Source organism: Salvia hispanica, chromosome 4, assembly GCF_023119035.1.
Source record: "Salvia hispanica cultivar TCC Black 2014 chromosome 4, UniMelb_Shisp_WGS_1.0, whole genome shotgun sequence".
Lineage (NCBI taxonomy): Eukaryota > Viridiplantae > Streptophyta > Magnoliopsida > Lamiales > Lamiaceae > Salvia > Salvia hispanica.
In genome coordinates, this window is record NC_062968.1 from 52462749 (window position 1) to 52477522 (window position 14774).

Sequence of the window (14774 nt, forward strand, 5' to 3'; positions counted from 1 at the left end):
TAATGAACGAAATGTATGTGCATTCCATTTTTGGAAAGTTATATCAATTTTTATTTATTACGTAGGTCTCACTATCCGATCCATTAACACTACTTTCACTATCATTCTCCTCATTTCTCTTACTTCATCAATTTTGTTTAAATTCCTGTGCGATATTCATTGTCCATATATTTATGGAATGTAGGGAGTAAAAAAGTTGAAAAGTAGCAGATTATAACTTGTGAGACTTCTGCCAAAATGAATAGTATATAGGATATCAAACTACTAACCCATCCTAGTATATTAATCTACTCACTTACTACATGTGTCAGAGCCACATAAACACATCATGTTAATTTCACTTTGTTATATACTCATTTATAAATTTTGATCTTTAACGTCATATCTTCTTGTCTAGATGTTTTAGACGTTAATATCGACATTATGCAAGATTTCATACTTTCATTTTGGATAAAGGACTGATTTTGCCTTATCATTATATCAATTATACAAAAATATTCCACCGTTTAGATGATTAAAATTAGTACCTATGAATCGTTTCATTTTAGGAGATGAAAATGGAACAAAATCGACCATTTATCCACTTGAATTTTGCACTATTATACATGGAGTATATAAATATAAATATTCCTTCTTTCAATTGTAGTAAGGAGTATACTATTTATTAATTTCACAGTTTGAGCAACTACTTTGTTCCACCTTGGCCTATACTATCTATATATAATGATCAAAGCATAGACGATTTGCAAGAAATTAAACGTGCTTTCTCTCCCTCTCCTTTCTCTCACTACTTTTCTTTGCCCCTAACATTACGCTTAAATCAATTTCCTGTGAAAAAACCCCCCAAAAAATTAAAACCCCACAATTTAATAAAAGTCTATTTTAGCAAAATTAACAGAAAGAAACGGTTTTTCCATCCATGCCTTCTTCCCTCTCTCCCACACCATCCAACTTTCTCTCACTTCTTTGAAATTTCACCTCCCTCGTTCCATGTCAACCGGCGGTGCAACCGCCACCACCTCCACCTATTATACTCACCACCGCCGCCGCGCCACCGACGAGAATCCATCGGAATCAGAAACGGAGGCGGACGAATTGACCAACATGGAAGGCAGGCAGAATCTCCGCCCTCCGCCGCGGTGGTTCTTGAAATCTCTGGCGCCGAGGAAGCGCCGCTGCCGCACGGTTTTCGTGATCCTCCTCTTGATGGTGGCGCTCTCCGCCTATCTCCGATTCTTCCTCTTGCTCCGCGGCGGCGGGGCGGTGGCGGATAGGGACACCATGATCGTCCGCTTCTTCAAGACCGATCTCTCCTCCTCCGCGCACAAGGCGCTTTTCGAGACGGAGCTCCGCTCGCATCCCGCGGCGGAGAGACGCCGCCGACGCCGCAAAAAGAAAATTCCGGTGAGTCGAAAGTTGCGGCCAATTTTGTTAAATTGATTTCAAATTTACTTTCTTCGAGTTCAATATACTTAATTACCAATAAATTAGTAATCAATCATATTTAATCTATTTTTTTTTTCTATACTACGTTTACTACTACTAGTGGGCCGCGGCATTAAATTAATTAACGGCGACATGAATAATCAAACTTAACCTGAAATTAAATTCCGGCCACTAATAACTTCATTTGGTCAAGAAATTTGGTTATGAATTTGTGTATGATCATTCAATTTGTACGAACGATATTGTACTATTTTGGTATTTTTGCTTATTGAAAATAACGATTTAGCATTAATCGGAGCTATGTTAGTAGTTGGCCACGATGGTGTTTAGTGGGTGTGATCAAATAACGGTTGAAAATAATCACATTTTATTTTTCTCACTCAAATCACTCTTAAACGTTGAATTCTAATGATTAACCGAACGTTGCGCTCTTTCTTTATTTTAATTTTTAAACAAACAGAAATAAAACATAATTCATCTTTTTAAAAAGTCTCTTTTTTTGTGTTGCATGTACTAATATTCAATTTTCCCTCCAGATTTCAGAAATATGGAGAAAACCCTACAGTGGCGATCTATACCCTTGCACTGTACGGCCAAAGAATCGCATCAGTACGTAAAATTTTCCCCTCATTCTCTCTCTTTCAAAAATCAAGATTGAATCTTTACAATTTGGATTTCAGAGACATCAAATGCAACGAATGGGTATGTTTTGGTTCAAGCAAACGGGGGACTGAATCAGATGAGAACAGGAGTGAGTCTCCATCTATACAAAATCAAGATTGAATCTTCAATTTTTTTTTTCTATATTAGTACTATATTAAAGGAATCTAAGAGTAAGTATGAATTGCAATAGATATGCGACATGGTGGCGATAGTGAAGATCATGAATGCGACTCTTGTGCTTCCTTCGCTCGATCACTCAAGCTTCTGGACAGATCCTAGGTATATATATATAAACTGATTGATCGATTTTTGGATTTACTTTGATGATGTATTTATGGAGCAGTGATTTCAAGGATATCTTCGATTGGAAGCATTTTATTGAGGTTCTAAGTCTTGACATTGAGATCGTCGACAAGCTGCCGGAAAAGTATGCAAGAGTGAAGGCTGTCAACAAAGCTCCCATCTCTTGGTCTAAGGTAATCAATGAGTTTACAAGCTACAATTGATTGTGTGGGTGTGAATTAGGCCTAAAATTTGTTAGATCATGTGTGAATTAGGCCTAAATCTAGATATATACAATGTCATCTATTGAAGTGTACCTATGAGAAACCAACTAATTACTACTACTAGTAAACTATATTGAGTGATCAAAATCATGAATTAGACCTAACATGAGGATTGTTGAATTTGTTGGGTGCAGGCAGGGTACTACAGAGACATGGGAACATTGCTGAAAAAGAAAAGAGTGATAAGATTCACTCACACAGACTCACGCCTCGCCAACAACGGCCTAGCCCCGTCCATCCAGAAGCTCCGGTGCCGCACAAACTACGAGGCCCTCCGCTACGCCCCGCCCATCGAAGACCTCGGCCGCAAGCTCGTGGCTCGCCTCCGAGACCAAGAAGAGGACTACTCCCCCTACATCGCCCTCCACCTCCGCTACGAGAAGGACATGCTCGCCTTCACCGGCTGCAGCCACAACCTCACCGCCGCCGAATCCAACGAGCTCCGCCGCATGCGCTACGCCACCAAGCACTGGAAGGAGAAGGAGATCGACAGCCGCGACAAGCGCGCCCGCGGGGGCTGCCCCCTGGCCCCCAGGGAGGCCGCCGTCTTCCTCAAGGCCATGGGCTACCCCTCCGCCACCCGCGTCTACATCGTCGCCGGAGAGATCTACGGCGAAGGGAGCATGGACGCGCTCCGCCGTGAGTACCCCAACGTGTACTCGCACTCGACCCTGGCCACGCCTGAGGAGCTCAGGCCGTTTGTGGGTTACCAGAACCGGCTGGCTGCGCTCGACTACATTGTGGCGCAGGAGAGCGACGTGTTTGTGTACACGTACGACGGGAACATGGCCAAGGCGGTGCAGGGGCACCGGAGGTTCGAAGGGTTCAAAAGGACTATTAATCCTAATAGGTGGGTAAACTGGTCTTTTGGGATAAGTTCTCCCGACACACCCTTTTTTTATTTTTATTTTAATATAGGATGAGTTCTGCTGTTTGATCTAATTTGGTTTGTTACGTTGACAGGATGAGTTTTGTGAAACTGATGGATAGAATGGACAGTGGGGAGATTTCGTGGGAGGAATTTGCGGGGAAGGTGAAGAAAATGCACGAGAAGAGAGTGGGGGCGCCGTACCAGAGAGAAGCAGGGCCGACGCCGAGATTAGAGGAGAATTTTTACGCTAATCCTTATCCCGGTTGCATATGTGATAGGTATCTAAACTGAAGCAGGGGAAATATGGCTTATTCTTTTTTTTGTTTTTCATTTAGATGAGTAGAGATTATTTGATTTTATTGTTACGCTTTGATCGATCAGAAATGTTGAGGAATGTAACTTTTGTCGAGAAACATTGCAGAGAAAAGAAATGAGTAACACGTTCTAACAAGAAGAACTACATACTTATGCAGAGATATTTTATGTTGGAGGGAGCAACAAGATGTTTTGCAAATTTTGTCGATACTGTTTCTGTTGAAATTTATAAACAAATTCAAACTAAAGTTAGCATAATTTTTTTAAAGAAAATCTACTTTTATTACTGCAATTTTTTGATGTTAATCTTGAAGGAAATGGGAATATATAAAAAAAATATAGAGGAATACAGCACTTAGTCATTTATACAAGTAGATTATACGTTGATTTTATTATCACACTTATGAAAAGTCCTACTTTTATTACATATTCAGATATTCTTGATGTTAATCTTGGTTCAAACTTCAAAGAGGAATGTATACAAAAAAACAGAGGAACTAGCCATGGGTTCAGGTTAGATACAACACCTTTCATTTAGACAAGTAAATATAAGTAATTGATTTTATCGCCACGTTTAATCGATGAGGATGTTCATGAACGTAACTTTGGTCAAGAAACATAACAAATGAGTAACATGTTGCTATTCTCCGTGCAATATATTGACAGAGCTAGACATTTCATGTTATGAGTAACATGTTGCTATTCTTTGGGCAATATATTGACAGAGCTAGACATTTCACGTTGGAAGTCCAATTTAAGATTATGCTATTTTGTGAGCTTTTTCGCTAAAAAAATCGGTACACATATGAAACTCAAACCTACCATAAATTTTGTAAAACCCTTGAAACGTCGTTTAATTACAAATTGTTGATGTTAATCTTTGGAGCAAAGAGATTTATTTCTATACAAAAATACAGAGGAATTAACCATTGGTTTTGGTTAGTCGCATTCACAAAATTAGGTTTATGTTAGTCACAACACATCCGGGCAAAATATCAAATTCACAAAATTTATAGTACTCTATATTAACTCATGGGATGGGGGGTTACCAGAGTCAAAGAAGTATGGTGTAGTATTTCTTAAGACATTATTTAGGTATTAGCTTAAGGAGCACTTTGTCTACTCAGTTTAGGGAGTTTCTAATTAATCAAAGCATGGTCTAATATGTAAAATAATCAACTGATTTGCTGTTTAAACAACAGTTCTTAAGGAAATTAGGCTGGAAGCCATGTGGTGAAGAAGAACAATTAGTGTGAAAGTGTACAACTTAAGCATTCAAGAAGTGAGCTTATCCCAGTAATTAAACATAGAGTGAGATGCTAATTTGATGATTAAAGAAACCTAAGTGGACAATAATTTACACAGAATGCTAATTTTAACAGCTGCTTAATACACATTGAAGTAACATTTGTTTGAGCGTCCATTATGCGTAACAAGGATTGAGTATTCAAAGGATAAGATGGTTAAACGTGCTTAAATTTAATCAATACATTAAAGTAAATGGTATATTAATTTACCTCATTTTTTATCAATCTATCTATCACTCAAATAAAGTCTCCCTAGTAATTTTTTTGATAAAGATAATTATTGGTTTTGCTCGCTTAGTGGACTATTATTAATTACCATTATAATCCAAGTTGGCCCAACTACTGTTAGCCCAATCATGTTTCATCACAACTACAAATTGAAAATTTGTTGTACACTTGGGCTTTTCCTTTCTTAAGAATATAGGCAATAATATCAAGGTGTATTATCATTTTCTCAAAAAGAAAAGGGATTATTGTCATTTCATCAAACCTAAGTGTAGAGTTGGGTAAACAATTTTCGGTTATTCGGTCAAGAATTGAACCAAAAAATTTGGTTCTTGGGTAACCGTTAACTGACCTAATCGGGTTTGGTTCAGTCCCGGTTCCAGTTTCAAGGGCGGGAAGTTATAACCACGGAAACGATTTAATAATATATTTTATTAACTTACTATAATTAATATTGTATAGTAACTTTTTTCCTTTTATTTCTTTTTTTCCTCTTTTTCTCTTATTCACAATTACTCTTGCTCTTTATTTGTTTTTCTTATATATTCGAAGAGTTAAAGACACTGATGGAGATAGAGAAGCTATATTATTTTTAATAAGAGATAAGGATTCTAAAAACATTTTTCACCTTTTTTTAATGTTATTTCGGTTCCTGGCCAGGTAATCGAGAACCGAACCTTATTCGGTGTCAGTTATGGTTCTTGATTTTGTCAATTTTGAGCATCGGTTGACCGACCGATCGGTTCGGTTAGGAACCAAACCTCTCCCTGCCCTAGTTAAGAGCCTTAAAGTTAATATATGATGGTCTTGTAAACTTTTTATCTTTTTCCATACCTTAATAGCAACAAGCCAACAACTTGTACAAGAACTCAACCTATGATCATTAATATTCCAAATATTTCACATTTATGATTGAAGTTTCTATGAAATACAGTCAATTGAAACACACTAAACGACACAAAATTCCTACTATTGATTTAAGAACAGTACAAATTACCATTAACAAACGACAACCCATACATTTGAATCAATGCACGTTGGAAAAGCAATTTTCACATAAGCCCATAATTTTGGGTTATGCAATCTGGTCCGTTCAAATATTTCTATGTATAGTGTGAGTTAATTGACTCATCAAGCTGCATTGAAATGTTAAATTTGGGAAATTCAGGCAATAATCATGCGATACAGAAATCCAACACACCACGAGTAATGTTTTAAAAATACAAAAATAAAGATCTATAAGTTTAAAATGAACCAAATTTTTTATGGATAAATAGTACTTAGAAATATTATGAACCATCAAATAATACTACTCAACAAAATTTTAAATCACGTATCATCAGAGTCCCATGAATTAATTGCACGTTCTAGTTTGGCAAGGGCTAGAAAACTCGAATTTATTATTTTCAACATTATGATTCGATGACCAAAACAATCTCAAGGATTTGAAAAAAACGAGAAGTCACATCCCCAATTGCCAAACCTATCATTGAGTTCCAATTACAAAAATATATCCTTATTTTGTAACTCATTTATAGTAAACCTTTATTAAATTGGAAAAAATTATTTTAATTAATTAAATCTGCGCTTTTACCGTTCGATTTCCTCACGATCCCACCAATTAAAATATTTTGCAAGACAAATCAATAATTTGTTAATTTATATATAAATTTTAAAGTTAGTATGAAAAATTAGAATATATTAAAATTTTAGAAATTACTAACAAATACCCCTTTATTTATTTCAGCAAAGTGATTCTAAAATTAAGTATTTTGAGACATGTTTTAAGTACAATGTAAAATAAGCGCAAAAAAGAGCATTACTTTAGTTTTGAGAGCAATTTATATGTTGAATTTGGAGGTCGAGAAACTACACTTCTTATTTTGAATTTGTACACGAAATTAAACAATTAAATAGTACTCCACTCCACAAGACAAATGATAGGGTTTAAAAACAAATAATTAACTAAATACGACCTAATTAACGACAACCAAGCACGAAAATTAAAGAAGCGGATCTAATTATTTTTATATTGTTTTTCCATTTATGTACATACTTGAATTATGCGGAGACGTGGGAGGCATTTTATGGTTCTACTTCTACATACATCGCTACCTAATAAATTTTATTCTTTCGTAATCATGTAATCTATATCGTAAACACTATAAAAATTAAAGGAATATATAATTATAATATAAAGTAGACCGTTTAAATTACAAGAATCTCAAGGATACGATTGATTGCCTTTTCTTTTTTCAATGTCTTATATAATAATATTTTAAAAACGAGTAGGCATGTAAATCAATAAAATTACCATTTCATGATTCGAACAATCGGGTCGATTTGATAATATTCGGTTTAGAACATTGTGAAAAATTATATATTGTGTGTCCTAACTCAAATATAAAGTTGTTGTTCGACACTTAACTGGCGTTTTTGCAGTGGATTGAACAATGTATAAGTTTCTAATCGAACTAGTCAGACCGATTCGATTTTTAAAACATAAGCTTTTTAATAGTATTTTATTGTTGGGAGCATCCCACTTTATGAAGATGGTTGGATGGCTTTGCTTTACAATATATTTGTCGCAAGCCCTCTAAATTAGTGGTAAGCGTGTATAAAAATCAATTAACGTGACGACCTAATAATGCAAGAGAAAATCAAAAAATCTATAAGCAAGTATATATTCAGCATACCTAAATCGGAAACTTTCAACTAAACATGCTGAGATGACATCCTCACACGTCTATACAATACTATTATTTCAATTATTCAGTTAAAATAAAACTGCCTTCACAAACATACTTTTACTATAGTACTTTTACAATTCTTTTGGATAATTATGTGGCTTTGATACATATGAGTAACTCGTTCACATGACCAAAAGAAGGTTAATAAACAAAATTAGCCGATTTAAGAGCATTTATGCCTCTATAAAATCAAGATTGATTATATATTACAGCATAAAAATGAATAATGATGATTTAAATCATAAATTTGGACAAAGTCTACCAATCTCAACGAGCTTCAAATTTTTTTAATTTTCTCATTTGTGTACACAAAGATGCCTCAGCTTTTTATTTCCTTTTTCCCTTTTTATTTTATCAATTAAAATCATTTTGAGCATCCCAAAAAATTGCTAGGGTGTGCACTCGTCTGTCCCATAAGAATATGCACTTTCTAATTTTTTGGAAACTCTTTTAGCTCTAATGAGATGAAACTCATTCTCACTAACAATACTTTTTGTTCTCGCTACCTCTCTCTTATTTTAATAATTTTGCATTAAAACACGTGCTGAATCCAAAATGCATATTCTTTTGGGATGGAGGGAGTATATGGACGAGACTACTAAGAAAAATCACTCAAATTACAAAATTAGTTAGGTAGAAATGTTATCACCCAAATTACCAAACTAATATAGTTGAGAATGCATGCAACCAAACCCTCATATTTCTATCTCACTCCAGTCTCCACCTTATATAAAGAAGAATCTCCCATCACAATCTTCCATATCAAACCATAATTCACTTAATTCCATCTCCAAGAGATCTCAAGAAGCCAAAGTTACAAAAATACCCTCACACCATCAAATGGCTTCTTCAATGAAATCGTGTTTGCTTCTTTCCCTCGCCTTCTCCATTTCCATTCACGCAGCTTTTGGTAACAATTCTTCTTTTCCAATTAGTCACGCTTTATAATTAATTTTGCAAAATTTCACATAAATCCACACACACTAAACGTGCATTGTAATAATTTTTTTTTTTAAAAACACGCAGCTGATGTGATCTGCGAGAATCTGCCGGAGAATCTGTGCGCCTTCGCGGTGGCGACGTCGGGGAAGCGATGCGCGCTCGAGAGCTACAAGGACGAGGGAGCCGGAGGTGTCGTGGAGTACACGTGCATGGCTTCCGAGGTGGTGGTGGCCGAGAGACTGGCCGGACGCATTGAGTCCGACCAGTGCGTGGCCGCCTGCGGCGTTGACCGCAGCAGCGTCGGGATTTCCTCCGACGCCTTCATGGCGCCAGAGTTCATCTCCAGCCTCTGCTCGCCGTCGTGCTACCAAAACTGCCCCAACATCGTCGACCTCTATTTTAACCTTGCCGCGGGTGAAGGTATTTTCATTAAATTAATACTCTCTCCGTCTCGACTTACATGGCAGTTTCAATTTAACATCACATAAATATTAGTACTACTTAGTTAGTAGATTTTGAGACTTAATTATTTTAAATTGTGACGGACCAAAATGATAAATTTAATACTCCAATATGCTCAATTTTCACTTAGCATGAAATAGTTATGTTGAGTGTCAAATTTCTTGTTTTTAAATTTTGTAGGTGTGTTTTTGCCGGCACTATGTGAGAAGCAGAGATCGAACCCACACCGTGCGATGTTGGAGCTTCTTAGCAGTGGCGGCGCGGCCCCTTCTACGGTGGATGATTCCTTTGCTCCGGCTCCAGCTCCGGCTCTATCATCTTATTACTACTAATATATACAAATATATATTATTTATATAATTATATAAGTATAATTTTGAACTTATAATTCATAAATTAATGAGAGAAAGATGTGAGAAGCCAAGCATGTAATTGGTGAAGGAGATATTATATATTGAGGGCTGTATTGGTTTTTTTTCATGTTTTTGTGTGGTTTTGTAATGTTACCAATTATTAATATTTATTAATATCTTTTTATTACAATAAGTCTAAGCTTTTGTTTCCGAAATAATTCTTATATGCTTATTTTCAGCCAATTTGTACTTTTATTCCTATCCAATATGACGCCTCATTAACTACTCCATTTCATAAAAATTTATTCGATAAAAGTGAATGTAGTCTCTTATAACTTTCAATGTTATGACTTTTTCATTACTTCTTCACATATATATTGAATATAATACTTAAATTACACCAAATTAAATTAACATACTAGCTCCAGGCAATTAAATATCATCGCTTCAAATATACTGGAAAGATATATGCATCATTCGATAGTTGTGTAATTATACCAAACTTCATACTTACCTTATTAGTTTTGATAAATATTTAAGTACAAATTCACCCAAGACAACGAGTATCGAGGTATATGACAACGAAGTGCAACTCAGTTACTAAGGCGCTTCTTGGTTGGAGGTTTGAGTCGTCACGGGGGTAGATGATCAACCATTGTTGATCCTCTGAAAACAAGTATTGAGGTATATGACAACGAAGTGCAACTCAGTTGGTAAAACGCTTCTCCTCCAACCTATTGGTTGGAGGTTATAATCTATTGGTTCGAGTCATCACGGGGTAGATGATCAACTATTGTTGATCCTCTTATTAAAAAGAAAAAAAAAACAAGTATCGAGGTTATAATCTATAAATCACGAAGCTTTGATAATAAAAATATATAGTTAAAAATTCAACTTTGCAATAGGCTGTTTTCCCAATTTATATGGTTTTATTTTTATTTTTATTTTTAATTTGAAGTTAATACTAAAATATAAGTCAATAAAGGAATTACATGATGAATTATGCAAATTACATGTGACAACTCAGAAATTTTGTATGATTAAAAATCATGAAACTGGAATAAGGATATATCTGGTAATAATATTTGTCAATTTGATGTATTGTTAGATAGTAGTAGCAAAGTTTCAAAAAAAATTGCAATTTTCATTCCATAAAATTAAAAAAGCTGTCTGTATAAACAACCAGCTAAAGTTTTCATTACACACAAAAGATAGTAAGAAATCAATATCATATGATTGATCACTTGGTGTTCAAAGTGTTGCTAAATACATCAAATCATCTGCAAGTAGAGATCTCTATACAATTCTTTACTGTCTGTTTCTTTTCGATTCCAGCTTTGTTGCCTCTTTGAGTGATTCTTGAGCATCATTCTCCATTCCAAGTGCAAACAGCGAAGCCGTTTGAAGGTACAGCGCAGTCGGCCAATCCGGTGACACCACCAACGCCTGCATTGCATCAGCAAGGGCTTCATTGGCCATCTCGCTCATAAGGTACGATAAACACCGACGAGCATAGGCCGTTGGTGACACCATTGTCCCTCCATCTATGAACTGTACACAACCACCATTCAAACTTGTTTGATCGAATTTTTTTCGGGTATACTAAATCATATATACTGTCAATGTACTCTAACGGCTTACTTGTGTGTAGCAATCGATGGCAGTTGTGAAATCCTTAGCTCGGAAAGCAGCATCACCGTGCTTCTTTGAATTCAGAGTCTCCTGCATTTGATTTGTCCACATTTGGAAAGAGAGCTGCGTGGAAACAACGACAATTATTGAGGCCTTTCCACAGATTGAAGAACACAGTGCTATAGATAACACGAAAAAATAATACAAACCTCGTTGGCAATCCCTTCGTCGTCTTTGTACCCGATTTTATCCAAGATTTCATGTATGGCAGTGAGATCCATTCTCAAGCATGCTTCACCCATGGGGCTCAGCTGCAGTTGTGGAGTACTGTTTGAGGTCCCTTGGGGAACTCCGAGTAGAACGTACGAAGGAACCTGCATTTTTCAAATGAAAACCGTACGTTTAAATTCAAAATCCATTATTTTTACCTTTGGATGCAGATTGACAAAATGTTATGAATAGCATAAATCCATACCTCATCTTCTTTCTGAAGAGACACAAGAGAAGTGACGAGAGACTTAGCATTTGGCCTCTCTCGTGCTTCGTATTGCAAACAGCGGGTAGCTAATCTAACCAACTCAGTTCCATCATCGTTGGAGAAGTGGCCCTCCAAACAAGAATCCATCAGCATCAGAAAATTCTTTCCTCGGATGAGATCAAGCGCCTAAACAATGACACGAGAATCGGAAACATACTTCAGTGTAAAAAGTATAATTCAAGATTCATTCTCGGATTCCATTTATAGAAATGTGAACACAGTGGAACAAGCCGAATTGTCAAAATGGCTAATCCTGATCATTTAGCAGACACATAAGGCACATAGTTGAAAGAACCATGTTCGTAATTGATCGAACTCCAAACTCTAAAAGTTTCAGTTTTGAATGCAATCTATCATAATCTTATTCTCACTATGCATTGAGAGATTGAATCACAAGCAAAGAGTGAGGAGATAATGTAGATTTAGATGGTTCTAAATCGAGCGTGGAGACTTACATGGCTCGGAGGTATATGCTTGCCACTTAGAAGGTCTAGCAGCATGGTCCCGAAGCTGTAAACCACACTCTCCGCAGTCACTCTTCCTGCAGAGGAACGTATCAAAGTCAAATCCAAAGAAAATAGACGGAGCAGAGGGGAAAGGTATCAAGAAACATCACTAACAAAGATTACTAGCTCATAAAGCATATTACCAGTTCTCAAGTACTCGGGAGGAGTGAAGGCTAAGTTCGTGCTGTAACTCTTGCCATCCCTACTATTTTTCATCAGCCCGAAGCAAGACAACCTCGGATTGCCATCCTGTGCACAAGCAACGGGACCTATAAGAACACATAGTTTGACAATTCTCTCAAGTCTAGAGATTGCGTTTCCTCACCTGATCAAACAAGACTCTGTAAGCATTGAGATCATGGTACAACGCTCGTCCCTTATTGGAGCAGTACTCCAAAGCTTGGGCCAAATACAAGGCCACTCTTAACCTCATCGCCCATTTCATAGGCTGGTCCTCCCCTGTTCCGATTCACCAAACAGGAGCAAAGTTGTGTTAAGTTTCAAAGATCAAATCTAAATTCCTAATTATCTACGATATCTACCAAAGTTATACGGTGGATCAACAATTATATGAAGGAAGCTACGCTTTTTAGACACGATTTCCTGAATGAACTAAATGAAGGGAACTCACAATGAAAAAGATGCTTAGCCAGCGTCTCATTAGGCATAAACTCTGCCACCAGCAATCTCTCTTCCCCTTCGATGCAACATCCAACCAGATTCGCCAGCCGCTCACTTCTGAGGCTCCCCACTGCCTTTGCCTCATCCTTCAGCACACACAAACACAAGATCAAATAAAATCACAGAGCTTTACGGAAAACGAACAAACCTTCAACAATTTTTTTTAAACCTATTCCGTTTTCGTATTATTGAGAGACCGATCATGATCCTCAAAAAACAAGCATATACAATACGATTGAGCAAAATCAGAGAACTTAGGGAAATGGAATTTCAAACAAGCCTTCTCCTAGTTTCCTTACTTGAGAAACTGATCTTAATCCACAAACACAAACACACACAGAAGATCAAACAACATCAAAGAACACTAGATAAACTGGAAAGTGAACAAACCTTCACTTCTTCTAAACTTATGAAACTAATCCTGATCAAGACTCTCTCACACACACAAACGCACACTATATGCAATCAGAAACAGCTAATCCGATCAAACAATACACAAATCACAACTCCACTTGAGCAAAAAAAAAAAAGAAGAGAAAAGGCAAAACTGCAGCAGATGAAATGAAGAAGCAAAACTAACCAAGAACTGACGAGAGTCAGGCCAAGCAGATTTATTGAAGCGCTTTACAGCAACCCACCCCTCATTCTCAAGAAAGCCTTTGTACACAACGTTGGGAGCCTTCTCCCCATGCTCTGAAACAATATTGTCGGAACAGAACCCATCAGTTGCAGCCTTCAGCTCGTCCCATTTGAACTCCCTGAAGCTCGGCAGCGAATCCTTCTCCCCATTTTCTGCAAAAATCCACCAAAAATTAAAAAAGAAGTCATTTTTAACACAACCCCACAACAAATCAAAGATCATCACACTAACCCGGATCAGATGGTTGGAGAGCTGCAGGCTTGAGATGGGAAGGCCACCAACACTGTGAAAACTTGGAGCAGCGCCCACCCATTTGAAGATCTTCTTCTGCGCAAGAATGTGAGTGTTGATATCTTCAAAAGATGAGATTTTTAGGGGTTTATGGATCCAAGAAACGTGATTGCAACGCGGGTTTCGCCAATTCACATTTGAGAAGCATGCATTATAAGCGTTGGGGAGTCTGGATTAGAGACAAGCTATGGTTTTTTGGGGGTCGGTTTTTGTGAATGGTGTGTGTGTGTGTGTGTGTTTTCTCAAAAAGGTGTTTTCTTTTTTTAATATTTGGCACCAAGGTTTAGCTTTTCTTGCTTTATGCTGTCTTTCAATTTCTTCATCATTCCCCCTTTCTTCCTTGTTCTCTGCATTAGTTGGCGGATTTTTTTGAGTTTGTTTAATGAGGATTTAATTATGGAGTATTGATTTTATTAATTTTGAGTTAAATTTTAGTAATTTGGAAGTTGGAAAGGTTAGTGGTTTTATTTTTTGATATAGGTAAAACTGCATTGAATTATTTTTCCTGTATGATTGAAATTAAGAAAGAGTCTTTTAGTTTACTTTTCATGGAATTTATATTTCATCCGTTTGTTTAAAAAAATAG

At 36.7% G+C, this 14774-nt stretch overlaps 3 protein-coding genes across 3 annotated transcripts; 2 read left to right on the plus strand and 1 right to left on the minus strand.

Annotated features, from left to right (window-relative positions):
• The first annotated feature begins 778 nt into the window (after positions 1–778).
• On the plus strand, positions 779–4000 carry LOC125223648 (O-fucosyltransferase 19-like). Its single transcript, XM_048126893.1, has 7 exons — positions 779–1404; positions 1983–2055; positions 2127–2197; positions 2300–2388; positions 2453–2585; positions 2810–3525; positions 3639–4000. Exons 1-7 carry the CDS (start codon positions 991–993, stop codon positions 3835–3837), a joined length of 1695 nt encoding a protein of 564 aa, XP_047982850.1. The 5' UTR covers positions 779–990; the 3' UTR covers positions 3838–4000.
• Positions 4001–8892: 4892 nt separating this feature from the next.
• On the plus strand, positions 8893–10093 carry LOC125224340. The gene is made up of 3 exons (XM_048127722.1): positions 8893–9053; positions 9170–9505; positions 9728–10093. Exons 1-3 carry the CDS (start codon positions 8984–8986, stop codon positions 9877–9879), a joined length of 558 nt encoding a protein of 185 aa, XP_047983679.1. The 5' UTR covers positions 8893–8983; the 3' UTR covers positions 9880–10093.
• A 930-nt stretch (positions 10094–11023) lies between these two features.
• Positions 11024–14454, minus strand: LOC125224339 (serine/threonine-protein kinase BSK6-like). The gene is made up of 10 exons (XM_048127721.1): positions 14129–14454; positions 13838–14049; positions 13208–13343; positions 12902–13035; positions 12720–12825; positions 12526–12611; positions 12008–12196; positions 11742–11906; positions 11542–11655; positions 11024–11451 (listed from the first exon to the last, which is right to left on the minus strand). The coding sequence occupies exons 1-10, from the start codon at positions 14208–14210 to the stop codon at positions 11209–11211; spliced, it is 1467 nt and encodes a 488-aa protein (XP_047983678.1). The 5' UTR covers positions 14211–14454; the 3' UTR covers positions 11024–11208.
• Between the last annotated feature and the right edge of the window lie 320 nt (positions 14455–14774).

What these genes read in the sequence shown, in the direction of transcription:
- LOC125223648 (XM_048126893.1), top strand. Translation starts at nt 991, where the DNA reads ATGTCAACCGGCGGTGCAACCGCCACCACCTCCACCTATTATACTCAC. An exon ending in GCCGCAAAAAGAAAATTCCG is followed by an intron (nt 1,405 to 1,982) that starts GTGAGTCGAAAG and finishes TTTTCCCTCCAG; the next exon opens with ATTTCAGAAATATGGAGAAA. An exon ending in AGGACTATTAATCCTAATAG is followed by an intron (nt 3,526 to 3,638) that starts GTGGGTAAACTG and finishes TTACGTTGACAG; the next exon opens with GATGAGTTTTGTGAAACTGA.
- LOC125224339 (XM_048127721.1), bottom strand. Translation starts at nt 14,210, where the DNA reads ATGGGTGGGCGCTGCTCCAAGTTTTCACAGTGTTGGTGGCCTTCCCAT. An exon ending in GGCTAAGCATCTTTTTCATT is followed by an intron (nt 13,036 to 13,207) that starts GTGAGTTCCCTT and finishes GAATCGGAACAG; the next exon opens with GGGAGGACCAGCCTATGAAA. An exon ending in ACAGAGTCTTGTTTGATCAG is followed by an intron (nt 12,826 to 12,901) that starts GTGAGGAAACGC and finishes GCTTGTGCACAG; the next exon opens with GATGGCAATCCGAGGTTGTC.
- LOC125224340 (XM_048127722.1), top strand. Translation starts at nt 8,984, where the DNA reads ATGGCTTCTTCAATGAAATCGTGTTTGCTTCTTTCCCTCGCCTTCTCC. An exon ending in TTCCATTCACGCAGCTTTTG is followed by an intron (nt 9,054 to 9,169) that starts GTAACAATTCTT and finishes AAAAACACGCAG; the next exon opens with CTGATGTGATCTGCGAGAAT. An exon ending in TAACCTTGCCGCGGGTGAAG is followed by an intron (nt 9,506 to 9,727) that starts GTATTTTCATTA and finishes TAAATTTTGTAG; the next exon opens with GTGTGTTTTTGCCGGCACTA.